A 22,188-nucleotide genomic window follows, 5' to 3' on the forward strand; every position below is an offset into this window, starting at 1 on the left:
CAATCAGTTATCTTCTTTTTTGGGTAATAATAATTAACAATCTTTTATAGAAATAGAAGGTCTAAAATTATTACTATCAATAACAGATCTAGAGATTTTGACCAAATATTTTGATATTTTTACACACTATTTATGAAAAGTAATATATTATATTTTTTATAAGCTTACAATTTAACATATCTTCTACTTATAATAACCGAATTTTATTTAAATATCAAATTTTTTTAAATGGGTAGACAACTAAACGAGGCAGGATAGGACATGACAACATTTATAAGCCATGTTTAGTGTCGTCATAAAAGATAACTCGGTGCGTAAAACATTTTGTTTTAGCAAAGTTTACACCTTAAAGGTATGATGACGTGTAAACATTAACAGCATACTACCGTAATTATTTTCCTACCAATATACTTCAAAGAAGATAAGTAAACCAACAAAAAGAATTGAAAATTGAAATTTATAATGTATATATGAAGATTATGTACCACTTTACTATCACCTTAAGTTTTTTTGGATTATTTATCCAAATTGCTTCACTAGAAAAGCTGAATAAAACTCTTATAGAGTGAGTTCCTATACAAAAAAAAAAAATAAAAAAAAAAATACATACAAGGATTGACTAGAACAGATAGATGGTTTTACATTTATGGGCCCTACATAGCGTGAATCCAGAATAGTCTGACTCCAATGCGGATATCAGACACAGGACAGTCGGTTGGAACCCAAAAAAAAACAACAAACTTGTAGTACTAATTACAACCACTTCTTAGTTCTACACAGGTAATTCATGTACACATTGAGGCTCCATACAACATGAAATTTTATAGACAATTTGTGCCATGTTTGGTCTTGCTTCACAATTTTCAAGTAAAGATGAATTAGCCACATCAACCAAAACTCTTAGCTGTTCTATATCAACATTACCATTGAGTTTTGGATCCAACATACCAATTAACACCTCAACATTCTCATTTTTCCCCCTACATTCCTCAGTCCATTCAGCAAGCGTCATCGAGCCTTGTACTGACTTGAGCCCTGTAATGAGCTCGATAAGTAACACTCCGAAGCTATAAACATCACTTTTTGGTGACACGAGGCCCGTGTTAAGGTAATATGTGTCAACATAACCGAGTGAACCTTTTACTTTAGTAGGTGTAGTCGCGCTTATAACATCATTGCCTAATTTGCATAGCCCGAAATCTGCAAGCTTGGCGTGATCATCGTTGATTAACAGAATGTTTGATGATTTAACGTCTCTGTGTATGACAGGAGGATCAGCTACTGAATGGAGATAGTCAAGAGCACGAGCAACATCTAACGCGATGTTTAGACGATTAGACCATGATAATGTACCAGAGGATTGGCCATGGTATGTGTGCATCCTCTCAAAGAGGCTTTTGTTAGGAACATACTCCAAAAGTAGTAATTGTTCTCCTGCTTTAAAATGATAAATGGAGCTGAATTTGAATCAGATATGAAACATTATGCATATATGTGTTACAACTTACAACAACGTATCCAATGTAATCCCACTGAGGAGGGTAAAATATACGCAGACTACACCCCTACCTTGAAAGATACAGAGGTTGTTTTCGACAGAGAAATAATAGAAGTGAACAAATAATTAATGGAGAAATACAAAAGAAAGCATGAATAGGCATCTGAAAAGATGAAAAGAACATTAACTACAACATAATAAAATGTATCAAAATGTCCTTTTTAAAATTTGTGGTCTTAAACAGGTCATGTAGAAAGTTAGAATCGAAAAATACTAGCCAAAAAAAGTAAACAGGTCTTAAACAGGTCATGTGATTGTATTAGTAAGAGAGCAGACAGAGGTCTTGTGTTCGAGTTTCACCTCCACTCATCGTCAAAACAAAAATTTACATGTACTTAGTCTGTAAAAAAAGAACCATGACCACATGTGAAGTACATAAAAGTGTATTTTCTCTGACGGATTAAACTTTTAGACGAGACAGTCACACTTCAACGTCTAGGAAATTGAAGTTGATTACCTTTATCCAAGCAAAATCCCATTAAACCAACCAAGTTAGGATGTGATATCCTGAGCAAGACAGAGACTTCATCCAAGAACATCTTTGTTTCTCCACCTCTTTCCTCCATAACACGCTTCACCGCGCCTAATCTTCCATCTCCAAACTCAGCACGATAAACATATGAAGTAGCTCCAACACCAATTCGAATTTTGAAGTCTTTGGTTGCCATTTTCAATTCTTCTAGTGCATAAGTTCTTATAGTACCATTTGAATCAACACTAACTTGATTTTCTTCATCAGGTTTGGTTTTCGAAAGTTGGCTATTGCCTTTACAATCTAGATAAACTATCAACTTCTTTAAGATGATTATGAGAATGATAACAAGAACTATTGCACTAGCAATCCAATAACTTCTTGGATTGGATTTGGAGAATCCAAGGAATCCCATATTGGGATTCGCGTTCGATCAAAGAACTATATTACTTGAATTTAATCAATCCTATATACATGTACATTTGGTTCTTTGTTTTGTATTTTTTGCATTGTTATGCTTGGATGATAACAAAGATTCATGTATTTGGCAATATGTTGACAATGATGGGGTGAAAACAACTAATTGTATTGTTTTATGCTTGTGATTGTGAATAAACATTTGCATAAGGGTCTATATTGACCTCTCACAGACAAAGATTTGAAATGAAAACAAACAAGTAACATATATATTTTTTTGAAGTTGTGAATATATGATTTCCCCCCTGTTTTATAGTGACTAAAAAATCAAAAAAATAAAAATAAAAAATGTAACATTTCAATCTATTATGTTTCTATTCCAAATGCACTTGTTTTGCGCTTTATCTTATTTTAGGCCTAAATTTATATTTTCGCATCATAAGTTATTTTCAACGTTTTAAAGAACTTATGCTTCGATAGACATGAGTTTGATTTCTAGGAGCAACAATAAAAGATCAGTCTATTTGAAGGACAACAATTAAAGACTAGTCATTAAAAAGGTCAATCATGCAATTACATGATTTTGTTTGTATACTGGTTAACTAATTATTTAGCTAATGGGTGTACTTGAGAGCTGAGAATACACAAAAATTTAGTAATGAAATTGTCTCATAAGAATACATACTTTATATATCATGTATTCCGTTGTTAAATTAAAATTAGAAATGTTTTTTTTACACAAATTCAGCCTAAAATATTTTTGTATAATTACAATATTTCAAACTCTTATAACATAGTACATTACTTTATTTTTCGGGTCACATATATTATAGACAACGATAACAATAATAAGTGTAGTCTCATTAATAGGATATGGTGTGAATTAGTGTATATACATAGATTTTACTCTCATTTTAAAAATTGAGAGAAAAAAATATTATTTTCAATAGATTTTACGCTCAAATAAAAGCATGACAAAGCAAATCGATAAAAGAAAAAGATAAGTATTTAATTAAAATTTTCTGTAGAAGTTTATAAGATAAAAAAGAGTCAACTAATACAAAATAAAAGAAAGTGCCTCTTACAAAAAACATATAAAATTTATAATAAGTTTATAAAAAGCTAAAGAAATATTTTCTTTCTCCAATAATACTTGTCCGTTATTAACTTTTTATACTATTTAAGAAATTATAAATAAAAAAATAATTTTACTATAATCCACTTTGAATATAATAAATATAATGTATTGACAAATATAAAAAAAAATCATATTTAATGATATAGATAAATTATGAACCAAGTGTAAAATTATCCATTAATTTCATAAATAAATAAATATTACTATTAAACATTCTAAAATAATATAATGGACAACTATTATTAAATGAACACCGACATGGTTTAGTCATGGGTAACATGCAAAATATGTATATTTTTGGTAGCAGTTAATTACCACCAACTTCCATCTTTATAATATTGCAAAGTGTTCCTTTTTTCTAAATGGATATTCTCATTAATACTAAAATTACTCTTTACTTTTAGGTGAATGATAATAATTACTCAAAGCTACGCTTTATTATTACAAAAATACATTTTTAGGGTTGGCTTGGGCTAAGATAGGAAAAAGTCCTAAAGAATTTCTTTTCCCATGTTTTCGTATTTATATCATATTAGTAAATAAAATATCACACATATTTTCTCCATATACATTCTAATCATCAAATTATAATTAACTACTATATATTTTTGTTCTAACTATTAATTTAATCTAAATATTGTGCGGATAAATTTTATAGATTCTTCTGTTACTTTTCATCCTTACTAAAAGTACACGATTGACGATATTTTTTTTGTTCACTTCTGCTGGTAATTGTTTTTTTAAAAAAATTATTACTCCGTCCGTCTAAAAAAGAATAATCCTATTTCCTTTTTAATCTGTTCTAAAAAAATATCTCCTTTCCTTTTTTGGTAATACTTTAATTTTAACTTTTCACGTAGCAGGTTTAAGACCACAATATTAAAGGACATTTGATATATTTGACATAACTTTAATTTAAAATCACATTCCGTTTCAAGTCAAACTAGGTCATTATTTTTAAAATGGAGGGAGTATTAAAATAAAATAGAGGAAGTATTCCTACGTCTCTAATTACTTGACCACTTTTTTTTTATAGTTGTCCCTAATTACTTGTTCATTTTGATAAATCAAAAAAAGATAATTTCTTTTACCTATTATACCCTCAATTAATTACTTTGAAAAATGTCGAACTTTTTGAAGATTTTAAATTTTTAATTCATCTACTTCATAACTAATTCATTTGTGACTCGGGTTGTATCCTCGGCAGTGGCATCCCTTTTTTCAAGAACAAAAAGTAAAATAACAAATTTTACTATGTTAATATTTATTTTATTAATAAATATGTTAATTCAAAAATAAATAAATAATTTGGACCTAGAGAGTAATTAATTTCCGTTGGAACATTGGGAATTCGGACATTCATTGACGACAGTGATACACGTTATTCAGTGTATCAAAAGCAACCCAAGAGGCTTTATTTATGAACATCAAAACGAAACACTCTAATATTAATGCAATATAAATAGTGATACCATTAATAAATAAATAAATTTTATGATCTTAAAATGTATTAAAAATATCTTTTAATCCTATAATCGTGAAAATATGAAAAGTAAAAACAAAACAAAAAACACATTTTTTAAAGAAAAACTAAAATAAAAGAACATATACGTGAAATTAATTAAATTAAAAAGAAATATTTTCTTTTCCAATTTTTTATTTGGTGCACAATATCTATATTAAAACACAGTTAAATTTAAATTTATATTAAAAAAATTTATATTAAAAATAAAACGCTCCTTAGCAAAGAGGAAAAAACATCTACTCATACGAGTCCTTGACTACTCTTCCAAAAGGATTAATAGGTTACTATAATTTCATAGTTTTCTTCATTTATAACACACCAAATGGCTTTTGCTCTTTTTATTATTACCTATGATAAATCTCGTCAGAAAAGTCTCACCAGTACCACTAGCCGTCGGTTAATTTTCCAAATAAGTAATATTTTTTTTTAATTCTTAATTTATGTAATGTTATTTGAGTTTGATTATGAAATTTAAGATTTAAAAAAAAAAAATTTATGATCTAAAATATATCATATAATTGACATATTGATATTGATATGACTATTAATTATTTTATAAAATAATAATACAGATATTTTAAAATTATATTACTACAATTAAATAGAAAAAATATGTAAAAATTTAAGGAATCCCATAGTGTAATTCAATAATTACACTCTGTCCCGATAAATTTAGTATTTACAAAAAATCCCTTAAATTTGTTGTGCCGTGATACTTTAGACTCTTGTGATACATGGTAAATGATACATGGTAAGTTTAAACTGTTGAGAAAAAAATAGGGAAAAAATGGTAAATTTAATGTTGTTACTAAAACAACTTATTTTACAGTAACAGATCATTAATCAGCATAAATTCACCACGTAATTGGATATTAATTTCAAATTTTGAAAATCAAAGATTATATCATCTAGTTTGAATACATTTTTTATGAACAATCTGTTAAATTTCGAACTACAGTAATTTTATTGTTGTTACTGTGGATTTTTTCAAGATGAATACTTCAATTTTGATGAGACATTCCGGAATTTGGGTGAACGAATTGCAGTATGAAAGTTACAAAATCGACGGAATCGTTGTTGGAGATTCAATTTCGTTTTCTATCGTTGTTGATACATATCTACTACATCTATCCGTGCATTGACTAAACATTATAACATGTGGTACATATCTAATACATGTATCAGTACATCGACAAAACACTATACACACTGATTCTATATGTATCATTAAGCACAGTTGATGACGCAGTTATTAAACTTAGTGAATGATACATTATAACAAATACATTATAACAATTTTCAAAACATGTATCAGTACATTAACTAAACAACTAATACCTTACTGATACATGATATCAGTTTTCAGAAAATTCATACTACATGAAAAACATTTGATACATATATACTACATGTATCAGTGCATTGACTAAACATTATAACATGTGGTACATATCTAATACATGTATCAGTACATCGATTAAACAACGAGTTACATTGAAAATCAACGAAGGCATTATACATTAGTTTAAGAAACAAAATCAACTAGATATATTAAATATGAAATCATATGTATTATAAAAGATGAAGTACAAAAAAAATAAATCAACAATTGATTTGTTGAAAGCAAAAAGAAACAAATGACCAAGAAATCTCCCTACACTTTTACTTTGCTCTATACCAACTTCTGTATCTTTGTCTCACTGTCAACAATAGAAAATGATTTCATCAGCAAAAGACGATCACTGGAAACGATGATGTTGCAAGGAGCAATGAGGATACATCATATCTTTCACTTTTTCCTTATATATTTTGTAAAAATGTGGAAATGGAGGAGATTGTGAAACGAAAACTTACTTGATTCTTGAAAAATCTTATGGAGAGAGAATAAATCTGAAAATTAAAAAATAAAGGGAGTAAAGATTGAGGGAGTAAAAATAGGAAGAGGTTAAAGGGAGTGAAATAGGGAGGGATCAAGGGAGTGAAATTAGGAATAGAAACGTGTGCTTGAATGTGAAACTTAATGTATCTAGAACAATGGGATTTGAAAGGAAAAGAAGGGATTTTGGAGATATTTTAAAATAGTAGGGAATAATGAAAATTATAAAAAATAAAAGTGTGTATTTAAGTAATTTATCCAAAAAATATACCATTATGGTCTTGGTCCTTTTTTCTTTTTTTGGTTTTTCATCCCGTGTCATATCAGAGTACAACTAAATTAAAATTCACATGGGGGGCTCCAGAAGACTCAAAATAGAGACTTCACTAAATTGGAGAGGCTTCGGAAAATCTCACGTTAGAGGTAAAGTGCTCCCTGACAAAAACAGTTTGATACCTAAGGGATTCAAATCCTCTCTCGCCTCTCTTCTCTCTTATACATATACGTATACAATCATATGATAGATATACAAAAACAATTCACTTCTCTCCACTCTGGGCGCTCTCCTCTCTTCACCCCATTCCAATCTCGCTTGCCTCTCCTCCTTCTAACATGTACAAATCGTAATTGACACGAAACTTAATTAAATTATTTTTAGTGGCTATTTGCGAAACTTTCCCCATCCCATGTCGTACCCACATTAGATTTCGATCAAGTTTGAATTCGCGTCGAAGCTCCAAAAAAAATCACATCAGAAGTAAAACGTCCTTCGAGAACCCTAGCAAAAATTATTTCATAGCTAAGAAAAATCAAACCTAAAATATAAAAACGAATGATTACTTACCATTCCATGAAAATTTGTTTATTTCTTTTGTACCATATGAGGAGTATCTATTATCTATTATAGAAAAAGATGACCACCGATCCAAATATTACTACTCCACTAGAGCAGCACGATTTCTACTTAATCCAATAATTCACTACTAAATTAATCAATCAAATTGATAATCTCTATTCACAGATTCCGATTTCAGACAGCTTTGATGTCGGTTGACTTTTCGCCACCTTTGATGGCTGCTATACACTACTAAATCCACTAGTTCAAACCCCCAACAAACAAACTCACAAAATATAGTTGATTCCTCTGTTTTCTCATCTGGGTTTTCAAGAGATGGAATAGATTAGGAGGATTTAAGGGTGAAAAAAGATGGCTTGGGAGAACCCATTTAAGGAAATGGCGAATTCCAAGCCATTGTTCTTGACGATCTATGCTACTGTCGTGATCGGAATTGTTTTCTCTTCGGTTTATGTCTTTTCAGCTATTTACTCTTCTCCTAATTCCACCTTTTCCCTTTCCATTGCTCCTTCCGCTTCTTCAGGTACCCATTTCTTATTTCACTTTATCCTTTTTCTATAAAGTTCTCATTTTTGTGGTTCATTGACCATGAAGAGGAGCATGAGTCACGAGTTTGAGAAATGCTGTGTACAGTATACCCTTCGGTCCGGACCCTCTTTTTTTTTTTTTTCAGTAGTGGTTCATTGACTTTGTTAATTAACTGTTTTTTCTCTTGAGAATGACGATTGCCTTCTATGTTATAAGATTCTGAGGTTTACGGATATGCTGCATTTGGGTTTTCAACCATACTTGGCTGATTGTGAATGTTTATAGGGGTGTACTGGAGTGTCTAGATAGAAAAAAAAGTGTGCAATTTTTTACTTACTTTTCAATCTAGTAATCATATATGTGATTTGTTAATATGCCTGTTATGTCTTGGGAAAAGAGAGTGTTTTTTTGTAGTTTCTCCTCAATCATTCATCAGTGATTGTTCAGAAACTTCGTTAACATTGAACAGGTTTAAATCTTATGAAATCACTAGAATAATTTCAAGGTTCGAAATCTGGTTTGACTGAGTCGAATATAGTAAGAACCTGTTTAGGAGAGTTAGTTTGAGTCTTAAAGCCGTGAAGTGGATAGTTCATGTTGTTAAGAAGCCTCAAAAGTTCAGAGGATGTCAGTTAAAGGATGGAAAAAGAACGGTTTCTTTGCAGAGTTTTATGGCACACGGGAGCACATTCTCCTTCCCTGGTTTGTCTTCTTTGTATGAAGATAGTTAGGGAAGGTAGAATAATGTTGAAGAGAACTAGTCCTTTGAGGATTCTAATATCTTGAAGTGCGATAGCAAATTGTTTGTATTTGTGGAGCGGAATATGAAGATATAAAAAGGAAGAAGTGGATGCAATGTCGGATCGACAAATGGAACATCGTGGCTATGAAATTTATAGGAAGGAGAACATGTTATCTTGGATAGACTTTTGTATCCAAGCAGCATTTGGTGCTTAATTTGAGCTTTGTGGAGAATGATTTATGTTACTGTTTCATAAAGAGTATCGTGGGTTGGTTAATTTTTTTCACTTATCTTAACTTGGATTTGGCTAATCTATCATACTAGATGGACTTGTGCATGAGCAATGCAAACATTGAGTTTGACTTTCAACACTTTTTGGTTCTTATAATGGGAGGGGGAGTGCAAGGAGAGAGAAAGTAACTGATTTATTTTCCCTAGGTGAAGTATTGATGATTACTTGTGGTTTTTGTATGTCTGGGAGGGAAGATAAGTAATATACATCCTCCTTTCTTTTAGCTCTGGACAGATTATAGAAGCTGAGGTGGAAGGGTACTCAACCTTCTTACTTTTACTTCCTTAGCATAGGAGAATGTGACCTGCACCTGCTACTTTTACGTCCATTCCCCAGCTCTTTTACTTTCTTAGCATAGGAGGAAGTGACCTGCACCTGCTACTTCTACTTCCATTCCCCAAATCTTCCTCCTTTTCACCCTTACCAAATATGGCTTTAGCGTGCCGATGGTTTTTATTAGTTTCCAGGTACTAAATTTTTATTGTATAAATGATGCATGAGTTCTTGGATACAGACTTACGAAATCATTTCATTTGGAACCCCTTAATAGATGCATGCACTGAGAGAGTTACCAGCAATGTATTTCATAATTTGTATATACATTTGGAGCCTATTGGTTTGAGTAATATTTTTTTTTACCTCTCCCTGGAGCTCCCACCCTTTTTTCTCCCTTGGTTACTCGAACCCACAACCTAAGGGTTGGAGGTGAGGGGTGCTTACCATCCGAGCAACTCGCTCTTGTACTTTATAGTAGTTTGGCTTGCGGTTCTCTAGCGCTGATTGTTGTCCAGCCATCATCCGCATCTTTACAACGGTGCTAGAATGCTTGCCCATTTGATTAACTTTGAAGTATATTCTTAGAGTTTATAGGACCGGTTACCTCCAGTCATATGACTCAGGTTTCTGGAGAATCATTCTCTCCAGAAGCCAACAAGAGATAAAGAGCACCTCAAATGCCTAAATGCTGTTTTTGCCTTCAATTTACCTTCTGTCAACATTAGTGTATTTCGTCTGTGTAACATATGTTTTAAACGATTTTAATTTATATTTCCTTCTTCTTTCTCTCCTTTGCCTATTTTTAGTTCTTTATACTGTACACAAGAAAATCAAATCAATGCATTTCTGTTGCAGATGAAAAAGCAGAACCTTCAGTTCAAGCATCAAACTTTTCTCATCGACAAGTAGATGATGTTTCAATCCCAGTGAAACCCCAGCTTCAAAGAAAATTATTGAAGCCAATTTGGGAAGTCCCCCCAGCGGGTTCAAAGATGCCAGATTTAGAAACTTTCAAATTATCAAAAGAACTGGTGCAGGAAAGAGTTATAGACAATATTGTAATTGTGACCTTTGGTAACTATGCATTCATGGATTTTATCTTGACGTGGGTTAAACATTTGACAGATATGGGTGTTGAGAACCTTCTAGTCGGTAAGTGATACATATATTTGTCTTTTACTAAATCTTGTTTTTGTTGGCATAGAGGGTCATATTATTTGAATACTGTAAAAACCATGAAGTTTGAAATTGTCAGGTGCTATGGACACGAAGCTATTAGAGGCACTTTATTGGAAAGGAGTGCCAGCTTTTGATATGGGTAGCCATATGAGCACTGTAGATGTTGGATGGGGTTCACCAACATTTCACAAAATGGGGAGAGAGAAAGTTGTACTCATAGATTCTATCTTACCTTATGGCTTTGAACTCCTAATGTGTGATACCGATATGGTGTGGTTAAAGGTATGATTTGTCTATCTACTCCTTGTCTTTTGAAACCAGCTGATCTTTTAGAATTTCTGGTGATTGATAACAAATTTAAGATTCTTTATGGCCAGGTTATTGGTGTGGTTAATGGTAATGCTTTTCTTCTCTACTAACCCGTCTTTCGGAAACTAGCTGATATTTGAGAATTTCGGGATTATTGAAACTGTGGGTCTTATTATGATTTGCTAATTGGTTAAGATGGTGGTTTTAGAGTACTTTAGTTTGAAGATTTCAAGGTAGGTGAATGAAAGAGAGAAAATTTTGGGGTTCAAAATGACAGGATTTCATTCTTTCCCTTGTCTTGCAAAGACCAGGAGTGGGATAAGAAGCAAAAAAGAAGTAAATGAGTCGATCTGAATGTCATTAGGTGAGACATGAACATCACATTGCCTCAGGCACCATATGAAATCAAGAGAAAACCTAATATTTACGAAGATCAACTGATAATATTCTACCTTAATATATCAATGAAAGAAATAAAATCTCCACCATTTAATTGGAAAAGAACACGGATACTTTTGGATGTACGCCTTTCCATTATTGTATGAAGATTGGAGCAGATCAGTTCGAAAGAACTCATCCGTATTTTAGTCGTAAGTCTATTAACCCTCAAGATGAAGTACGAATATATAAAACATTGAACACTACAAAGCTTTGTAAATGCGAACAAATTATCTCTATCATCTAGTGGATTCATAACTTGGTAAAGCTACGCTAGAGCAGACAAGCTGCAATAGGAACAGCCGCTGATGCAGGAGGCATGCACAAGAAAATGCGAATATCTTGTCTTGGCTGTTCCTATATGAATATCGAATTGTATGCAAGTATATTGATTCTTTGCTTGTTAGTGCTTTATTGGTGGCATGTCTAGCACTTCTCCAGTTAACGTGGATGCTGGTTTAATGTGGTGTTAGGGGATAATTTGGAGTTTCTGGGTCCACGTACCAGAACCTTTATTAACTGTGGAATTCAACTGTCTACTACTTATCCTTAAAAATGTTAATGTCTTCTTTATTTTTTCGTTCACAAATTTCTGAAGTGTTCTCCTATTGCTACATCCTTTCATATTTTCTTGCTGTTAAGTTGTTGACTGCATAGTCACTATCTATCTCTAGGTGCTTTTGGGGATTCTTGTTTCACGTTCTTTTTCTTTTTCTTATTTGTATTCTTTTGGTAAGTATAATTCTTGTGTTGCTTATCGCCATCTTGCTAATTCTAATGCCAAATTCTGCATGCTGTGTTCAACGAACAGAACCCTCTTCCTTATATAGCACGTTTCCCTGAAGCAGATGTATTGACCTCCACCGATCAAGTTGTACCAACAGTTACCGATGACAGATTGGACCTGTGGCAACAAGGTAATACTTTTATGGAAACAAAGCTTTCCACAGTTTGAATCACCATCTAACTTCAGTTTATTCTTTTGTCATCCTTTGATATCAGTGGCTTCTATATTTGTTATATAGGAGGTAGGGTTTGTTCCAAGAATTTGCTCTTGGCTTAATTAGATTTTAGGTTTGATGGAACTCGCTTATCACGTGGGTTTTACTTGTGATGGAGAACAGCTGTGTCCTATTCTTGTCTTAGGTGTGATCTTACTTAATGTCCAGACCTTCTCCTCTTCACGGCTATTATATTTGAATGAAATCTGAAGCACGTATTTTAAAGCAGATTATTAGTATTTGATTCATATCTTATTAGCTGGGAAAGATAAGTGTTCAAGCTCGAGTGACATTGCATTCAATACTGTTTGCTGGCTAAATGAGCAGCAGCATGCTTCCTTTTTAATGATTGTTGTGGAAGATGTTACTTTAGCTTTTGATATCCAGTGAAGTTCACTGTCCTATTCATTAAATGATAGGGTGTTTATAGGTACTTGGTCTTGCTGAGTGCAAATAGTCACTTGAAATCTGAATATATTCGGACTTCTGTTGATCTTTGGATCTTCCAAGGCTCCACTTTGAAACTTTGACATGTCTTATGCTCCACTTTATTCATCACATGTTATAAGGCTCCACTGTGAAACTCTGAGATGTCTTATGCTCCACTTTATCCATCACAAGATACTCATAATGATCAATATGCACAAGAAACTGTAGTTGCCTGAGATGCTTATATTAATTTGTTTGTTTTCAAGTTGTGTCTTTGAGATTCTAGAAAACTACTATCATGTGTATTTTGATGGGATTATATTCAACCATCTTTATATTCAACGACATGCCAAGATTATAGTTCTAAGATGGTTCCCTAAATCTTGAAGGTGAAGGATATAAGCTTTAATGGGCTTGAAGAAATTTGTTGAGGACACGGAGAGATGCATACCCTTATTTTCAATCTTGATTTTTGTCTACACATTTAAGGAAGGACTACAATTTCTCTTTAAGCATTTTTTGGGAGGTCTTGTCGTCCTCCTACTTCATGCTCTCTTTTTGCCTTTCTTCTATCCTGTGAATTTATTTATTTGTCTTCTTGGAAGTCTACCGATGGGCTGAGCCATATGCATGGAGTTAGAGAATTGTACTCCTTCCTAATAAATATTAGAGGATTGAACTCCTACATAAAAAATCTTAGTATAATTAACATCAGGTGTTAAATGATCTCTGCAGTTTGCAGATACGTCACTTCTCCTGAGCACATCATGGTTACTATTATAGTTGATGGGTCATTAAATTGTCATTAGCTGTTTTGTATATCTGTAGTTTGCGGACCTATTGGTTTTCCCTTATTCGTTGAGCATTAGGACATCTTCATCAGTCATTTTGTTAAATAAGAACTTTTATCTCTTTCTTGCATAGTTGGCGCTGCTTATAATATTGGAATCTTCCATTGGCGGGCTACTGAGTCCGCAAAGAAACTGGCCAGAGAATGGAAAGAAATGATTTTAGCTGACGACAAGATATGGGATCAGAATGGTTTCAATGAACTTGTGCGCAGACAGTTGGGACCTTCTGTTGATGATGACAGTGGGCTCGTCTATGCTTATGATGGAAATCTCAAACTTGGTCTTCTCCCGGCAAGTATTTTTTGCAGTGGGCATACCTATTTCGTCCAGGTAATTCCTCACTTTGGAGGTTATGTTTCTTTTCTCAACTTTTATCATCCTGATATCAAATTCCTGTTACTTGCTTGGTGAAAATGTTAGTCTTCCTTAATTTATCTCTGAACTAGCTAGATTACTCCTGAATTTTCACTGTAGTCACTTCAGAATGTTTTCTTATGCCCCTTTTGCTGTTGCAGGCTATGTTTCAACATCTAAGACTGGAGGCTTATGCTGTACATACAACATTCCAATATGCTGGAACAGAAGGAAAGCGTCACCGATTACGTGAAGCCATGGTGTTCTATGATCCACCCGAATACTATAATCCACCAGGTTTCTCCTGCTTTACCCTTATTAGCATTTTATTCTCCTTTTTTTTCTTATAAATAAAATAATATATTTTCACTAGTGGCTCAGCATTCACATTTTTCTTCTTTTCTAGTTTGCAAGTTGCGAGTCTCCCTCAGATATCTTCGTTTTGCTTTTGCATCTTCTATGCCTGCTCGTTGGACCTTCTAACTATTGTAACTTGAAGAAAAAATGAGGTGGTCTACTTCCCACGTGGCTTCTATAGATCCGTACGAATCCAACAATCACTTCAAGATGATGGAAGTTGTTAAAAATCATGAACCAACATAACTTTTTAGATGTTATCTGTCAGGACAGCTGCAGTTATATCTCTTATACAACTATAACTCTATCCCAAGCAAGTTGTGGTCGGCTATGGATCCTCTGTTACCATGCTGCTCAATTAAGTTTTTAGACCCATATTATACTTTTTCAACTTTAGTAAAATACAATATATTTTGATGACATAAGCACTTTTTCTTTTTATTTGTATGCAATATATGATCAAGAATCAGGATTTTATTGCCTTAGAAGGTTATACACTTTTGCAATCTCAAAAAACAAAGCTTGGACAAGTGAATTTCCATACAAATTTTACCCCTTAATGTTGAAAGGAATAATTGTGTCTTAAATCGTATTTAACTAGATGTCTAGATCAAGATCAGACTTTATCGGAAATATATCCTGCTTCGTAATAAATTGTACTAACAATGAATTTGGTGTAATTATTCCTTTTTTTTTGGAAATAAATAAGTATAGTTTGCTGTGTGTTAATTAATCCTTCATGCAGGAGGGCTTTTGACTTTTAAGCCGTCAATCCCCAAGAACTTATTACTGGATGGAGAGCACACCATAGATACACACTTCACTCTTGTTAATTATCAGGTAAGCAGTAACCAATACCGTTGTACTGTTTATTTATTATTTGACAGACTTTCTTGCATTTTTTAAGTATACTTATTGGATTATTATTCCTTAGATGAAACAAATAAGGACTGCGCTTGCTGTTGCTTCAGTGCTGAATCGTACCTTGGTGAGATGCTACTCTGATTATTTACTTTTATCTTACATGCTTCATATATTTTGTGAACTCTGCATCGCCACCATGTATAGTGAGCTAGCTATAAGATGAGAAGATAAAAGATTGTCTTTTATATGGATGCTTCACACTATAAATTAAAATATGTTAGCAACACTTGCTCTTATGTGTAATAAGCATGGCAGAATCATATTTGAATTTTTAGATTAATTTTGATATGATCCAGAGTCCTTGTTCCTTTAACAATGTAAGTTGGTCAATTACCTTATTGTTACCCCAAAAAAGCACACCGTGATTTATGTCGTTCTTTGTGATTTTAGGTAATGCCGCCACTATGGTGCAGGTTGGATAGGTTGTGGTTTGGACATCCTGGTATTCTTCCGGGTTCTTTGACAAGGCCACCTTTTGTTTGTCCTCTGGATCATGTTTTTGAGGTACATATATATATATATATTTTTTTAAAAGTGATAATATTTGGATGTACTCACCCCATGAAACAAAATAACTAACACGAAAAACTGTTTTATGCGATAGCCGAAGAATTACTTTCGCATTCTTTTTATGTATAGGATCACTCTGAGATGTGAATGTGGAGTTTTAATACCCGTGTCTTGATAATGTACTCAGTTCCTCTTTAGAACTATTTAAATTTTTATTGGTTCAATTTCATAGAAACTGTAAAATAGTTTTGTCAGAGACTAGCAAATCATATCTTCTTTGACCAATACTTAGAATCTAACAAATTAATAAAGGGTCGTATGGTAGAGTGTATTAGCAAAAATAGTGCATGTTTATTAACTCCGTGTATAAGTAATACCTTGTTTGTACTTTGGTACACTTTTTCATGCTATGTATAATTAATACTTGCATTAGTTGTACACTCTATTTGTTAAGGTGTGTATTACTTGTAGATTTCTAGGTATTAGTAATGCAAGGGGTTCAATGCATGCATTAACATGGTTAAAGACTCAATTACGCCTCAAAATCTTTTTTACATCTTTTCCACCATAATTTTGAAGAGTATCTTTGTAAATAATTATTTTTATGCAATGCATGCTACTTTTAATACACCAAACCAAACAATGCATAAGAAATAATCTATGTATTATTAATTCAAGCATTCCTAATACACTTATCATTATTCTTATACACTTTACCAAACGACCCCTAAAGGTTAATGAAGGTTCACTGTGTTCTTATAACTCACTTTCTCTATGGAGTGCACTTACTTGCATCCTAGTTCACTGTTCAGATTTCAAATGGCCAAAGATGAGAGTTGAGATTGATGAATCTCCCTGCTGGTCAGTCTTGTCGTAGGCTCATTTAAGGAACACCTAAGCGTTGAAGCTCTGAAATCTCAGGGGAGGTGCTTCTACTCGCTTAAGCTGCACCTTTAGTGTAGGCAAGGCACTAAGATGTGCCTCAATGCATTTGAGTTACATCTTGAAACAGGCACTACTAAACATTGTTAAGGAAAACATTATGAATCAATCTGTTACTTTCATCGTGTCTCTTTTGTCTAAAGCCCATACTTCAACTACGGTTTGCTTTTTTCTTGCGTCATATATGTTTCTTCGTCGTGTCTCTATTTTCTTACTTCAACTGTGCTTTGTGCTTAAAGTCCTAATGGATTTGGAGTGGTTTTTAAAGTGTTTCGCCTTTGACAACACTGCTGTTGCTTGGAGTTTCTCACCTTGATTTTCTATTTGTACAGATTAATGTGATGTTGAAGGAAATGGCAAATGAGGAATTTGGACCTGGGATCAATATCAGGGAGTACTCACTATTTGAAAATCCATCAATGCCGCAAGAGGTGTTGCATTAGTTTCATACCTTGTTTACATAAAAGCGTGCATCATATAATTCACAGATTAATACTCTCTGATTATTCTTCCAGGTTAAAGAGTCATGGCTTGATGTACATCTCTGCCAAGAAGGGTCACCGGGCTGTCAGGTTAACAGTACGAGTCAAAGTGGGGCTCTCAAACTTCCCAAACATAGTACAGAAGAAACGGTAATTCTGATTTTTCTCTTCCCTTTAATCTTTGACCGGACGAGCTCCATGGCTGCCAAATCAAGTACTATATAAGTGAAACATGCTTACTGGATATAACAAGAGTAAAAACCATGAATTTCACCTGGTTTGGTGACTGCCAGCTTCGCCCGCCGAATGATTCAATTCTCACCTAGAATTTCCTTTCATGTTTCTTTGACTTCATCCCTCACTAGACTTCATAAGACTCACATTCATTTGTACCCAGGAAATAAAATTTGGAGGGGTGGGACGGGGGTGTAGGACATAAATGGCAGAAACAGCAACGCAATGCTATTATCTTCTAAAACTTTGAGCTTTAATGAGCTCATTGTCATCTTATAAAGACGTTTCACTTAGTTTATTTATGAACAGTTGAAGACGGTATTCTCCAAGTTTAAGGATGTGAAAGTAATCCAGTTCTCAACAATGCAAGATGCCTTTGATCGATTTACTGACAAGGTAATATCCCCTCAATCTACTCCCCCTTCCCGTAATTCTCTCCCTCTCATTCTTCTCTATGCATAGTTCTCCACGAACTAAAATGGAGAATAACGTGTTCTCAATTTGTATCAGACAAGGGAAGAACAATTCAGGAATCGTGTCAAGAGGTATGTAGGCATTTGGTGTTGTGTGGAAAATCACACACCAGGTCACATATACTATGATATGTATTGGGATGAGAAACCTGGCTGGAAAGCAGCTCCTCCTAACTCTACAGTAGACGATCATCCGCCTTGGTGAGGCCCTTGGACTCCATTACCCTCAGAGAAGTGTGAAAAGAAATGCTATAACACCTTGCAATTCAAGAGGGATGTACCATTGTTTCATAGAGAAATGTACTTTTTCAATCTATAGAGTTGGTATGAAGGATTAGTCCTCCATTAGAATAGAACATATATGCTTCTTTTTTTTGTGTCCAAGCAAAAAATTTTGATTGTTCCAACATGAAAGAAGTACAAAATAATGGAAGTGTATAATTTTGATTTGAGTAAAGATGGCAGCTAACCAAATGGTTGTCATTAGTGCAGTATGCAGAGGGGTTTAGAGTTAAATCAACTGTTCAAAACCTTCATTTTCTACTTTTCCAGGAGAACAATTTTAGCATATTTATAGATGATTTAAAATGGAAAAGGGTTAAGAAAATGCTCGAAAAATATAATCTTCTATTAAATTTTCACATTCAATAATCATTTTGTGGACACTTTACTAAAACTAACTCTCGGGTTGAACATAAAGAATGCTTACCATTGAAGAGTTTAAACTATCTCTCAGGTTGAACATAAAGAATGCTTACCATTCGAGCAACTCTCTCTTGTCCTCGTGTATATACCTAACATATGTAGACTTCTAGCACTTTTGTGATTTAGTTAGTGTTTACTCCAAATCAGTAAGGTTTTGAGCAAATTTTACCATTTTCACTTTCAAAAATGTGTCGAGAAACTGAAATGGGCATAACATGAAAAAGCTGTTCAAATATGGATCTAAAGCTCTCTTTTTTTGCCCATCACTGTCCAACAAAATCTCTCAACATGTACCACCTTTGCACCTCTCCTCTCATACCCTTTTCCCCAAAGATAACTTCTTTATTACATATGGGAAAGCTCAAGTCAATGCTTACACTTCCCCTGCCACCCACCAATTGTTTGATAAAGTGTCACAAAGAAGAATTCAAGATTTCAAGAATGGCAAAGGGGATGAAATATTTGAACTTGTTAACATGGTTAAAGAAAATCCTGATATCTTAAATGCTTCACAAGTACATGGCTTAGTGCTTAAAGTAGGCATGCTTGCTCATTTGCCCACTGTTACTACATTCCTCATTATCTACTCAAGAGCCAAGAATTTAAGCTCTTCATTGACCCTTTTTGCTGAAATTATCAACAAAGATGTGGTTACCTGGAATGCTATCATGACAGCATGTATAGAGAACAATTCTTTTGCATTTGCAGTGAATATCTTTGCTGAAATGGTGAATGGAGGAAAGCAGTTTGATTCTGCCACGCTTGTTATTGTCATTTCTGCATTATCTAACATGAGAGATTTCAGAAAGGGATTGGTTGTTCATTGTTTAGGTATGAAAATGGGAATGCTTTGGGATTCAATCTTGGGAAATGCTCTGATTGACTTTTATGCAAAGTGTAGTTATTTGAGCTCAGCGGAGTGTGTATTTATCGATATAGAATGTAAAGATGTTGTTTCCTGGAATTCAGTAATTAGTGGTTGTCTTTATAATGGTAATCCTGAGAAGTCTTTATTGTACTTTAGGCAGATGGCTAATTTGGAAAAGGGTGCTGATAGCGTGAGTCTCTCTTGTGCTATCACTGCTTCTGCATGTTTAGATGAGTTTTATTGTGGTCATACTATTCATGGATGGGGTATAAAGCTAGGATATGAGGAGAGATGCCACCTTTCAGTGGCAAATTCCCTCATTTCATTGTATTTCCGATCTGGGGATACTGATGCTGCTGAATATATCTTTAATAAAATGGAGTGTACGGATATAATAACATGGAATTCAATGATAAGTGGATTCGCTTTGAATGGAAAAATTACTGATGCATTTGATGCTCTTCATGAAATGCAGTTCATAAGGACCATAGAACTGGATGCTGTGACATTAATTTCCATTATCCCGCTAGTTGCAGAATTCATGCTATTGAGAGAAGGAAAAGCTACTCATGCCTTTGCCATCCGTAGAGAGATGGGAGAAGAACTCTCCATGATGAATGCTCTCATGGATATGTATTTTAACTGCGGAAGGGTCAAGGACGCTGAGCAGCTTTTCTTAAATATGCCAAAGAAAGATATAGTTTCATGGAATACCATAATCTCTGGGTATTCCCAGAATGGCTGGTGTAGAGAAGCTCAGTCATTGCTTAAGAAGTTTCACAGTGGGAGCTCAGAATGCAGCCTGTCGACTCTCTTGGCTATTCTTCCTGCTTGTGATTCCCCCAACTTGATTCAATTTGGTAAGTTGATCCATTCGTGGGAGGTGAAGTTGGGATTTGTAAATAATACCATCTTAGTAAATTCGTTGATGTACATGTATACTTGTTCCGGTGATCTAGTAGCTTCTTTCAAATTGCTGGAGGAGATAGCTTATACTGCTGATGTGGATAGCTGGAATACTGTGATTTCAGGATGCACACAGAATGGCCACTACTGGGAAGCTTTAAATGCTTTCAAGTTAATGAGACTCAAATCAAATATCATCCATGATACTATTACTCTAGTCAATATCATACCAGCCTTTGGAGATCTTGAATTGACATGTGAAGGAAAGTCAATTCATGCCTTAGCTTTAAAGACCTCAGCTGGTCAAGACATTCGTGTGCAGAATGCTCTTGTTACTATGTATGGAAAATTGAGTAACGTGAAAAGTGCAACAAAAGTGTTTGAACTTTGCTTTTATCATAACTTGTGCTCTTGGAACTGCATGATATCTGCTTTAGCTCAGAATAAAAATTCTAAAGAAGCAATAGAATTGTTCCGTTTGCTTGAGTTTAAACCAGACGAGATCACCATCGCTACCGTTCTTTCAGCTTGTCGGCAACTTGGAATTATTAGACATGGGAAACAGATCCATTCACACCTCATCAGATCTGGTTTTTACAAAAATGCTTTTGTATCAGCTGCTCTTGTGGATATGTATAGTAGCTGTGGCAGGTTAGACATTGCTCTTCAGGTATTCCAGAGTTCAGCCGAGAGATCTATTGCAGCTTGGAATTCAATGATCTCTGCATATGGTTTCCACAGCAATGGTCAGAAAGCAATTGACATCTTTCATGAGATGATTAATTCGGGACTTACTCCGTCTAAAGTCACATTTATCAACTTATTAACAGCTTGCAGCCACACAGGGCTTGTTGACCAAGGCTTCTGGTATTACAATCATATGCTTGATGAGTTTGGAGTTCAACGTTCCACAGAGCATCATGTCTGCGTGGTTGATATGTTAGGCCGATCAGGGAGGCTGCACGAGGCATATAATTTTGTAAAAGAGCTTCCAATCCCACCTGATCCAGGAATCTGGGGTGCTTTGCTCAGTGCTTGCAATTATCATGGTGATCTTCAATTAGGGAAAGAAGTAGCAAGTCTACTGTTTCTGTTGGAACCTGAGAATGTCGGATATCATCTTGCATTATCCAACATATATGTTGCTACTGGAAGCTGGAAGGAAGCTGGAGAATTGAGGGACATTGTTCATATAAAAGGGTTAAAGAAATCTGCTGCTTATAGTATTATTGATCTTGGCTCCAGCTGAAGCCTCATGGTTTAGTGGAGCAAAACAGCTAACAGAGCATTTAGTTGAGTGTCTACAAGAAACTATCCAGCTCCTATTGGCCTTTGCTGCTGATAGAACCTGAGGTTCGTTTTCTTTTCTTCACCCCTCGTAGGTGCTCCCACCTTTTTGCTCCTTTGGTTACTCGAACCCATAACCCTAAATTCGGAGATGGAGGGTGCACCTACGAGGGGTAATTTTGATCCTTAACTATGCTTTTTCGATAGATCAATTTGCAATCCTTTGGAGTTATTATCTGAATGTTATGTATCTCAAATA

At 34.1% G+C, this 22,188-nt stretch overlaps 3 protein-coding genes across 3 annotated transcripts; 2 read left to right on the forward strand and 1 right to left on the reverse strand.

The window, feature by feature from the left end:
* Nucleotides 1–334: 334 nt before the first annotated feature.
* On the reverse strand, nt 335–2,445 carry LOC101245872 (probable receptor-like protein kinase At1g49730). The gene is made up of 2 exons (XM_004246163.3): nt 2,016–2,445; nt 335–1,434 (listed from the first exon to the last, which is right to left on the reverse strand). Exons 1-2 carry the CDS (start codon nt 2,443–2,445, stop codon nt 773–775), a joined length of 1,092 nt encoding a protein of 363 aa, XP_004246211.1. The 3' UTR covers nt 335–772.
* A 5,216-nt stretch (nt 2,446–7,661) lies between these two features.
* On the forward strand, nt 7,662–18,679 carry LOC101254412 (arabinosyltransferase XEG113). The gene is made up of 13 exons (XM_004245969.4): nt 7,662–8,365; nt 10,536–10,832; nt 10,936–11,141; nt 12,418–12,523; nt 13,961–14,217; nt 14,403–14,538; nt 15,344–15,438; nt 15,533–15,586; nt 15,913–16,026; nt 17,307–17,405; nt 17,490–17,606; nt 18,000–18,086; nt 18,201–18,679. Exons 1-13 carry the CDS (start codon nt 8,194–8,196, stop codon nt 18,366–18,368), a joined length of 1,908 nt encoding a protein of 635 aa, XP_004246017.1. The 5' UTR covers nt 7,662–8,193; the 3' UTR covers nt 18,369–18,679.
* Nucleotides 18,680–19,083: 404 nt separating this feature from the next.
* LOC101245576 (pentatricopeptide repeat-containing protein) lies at nt 19,084–21,891 on the forward strand. Its single transcript, XM_004246162.1, has one exon. It carries the CDS (start codon nt 19,084–19,086, stop codon nt 21,889–21,891), a length of 2,808 nt encoding a protein of 935 aa, XP_004246210.1.
* The last annotated feature ends 297 nt before the right edge of the window (nt 21,892–22,188 follow it).

This window comes from Solanum lycopersicum, chromosome 8 (genome assembly GCF_036512215.1).
Source record: "Solanum lycopersicum chromosome 8, SLM_r2.1".
NCBI classification, from domain to species: Eukaryota; Viridiplantae; Streptophyta; class Magnoliopsida; order Solanales; family Solanaceae; genus Solanum; species Solanum lycopersicum.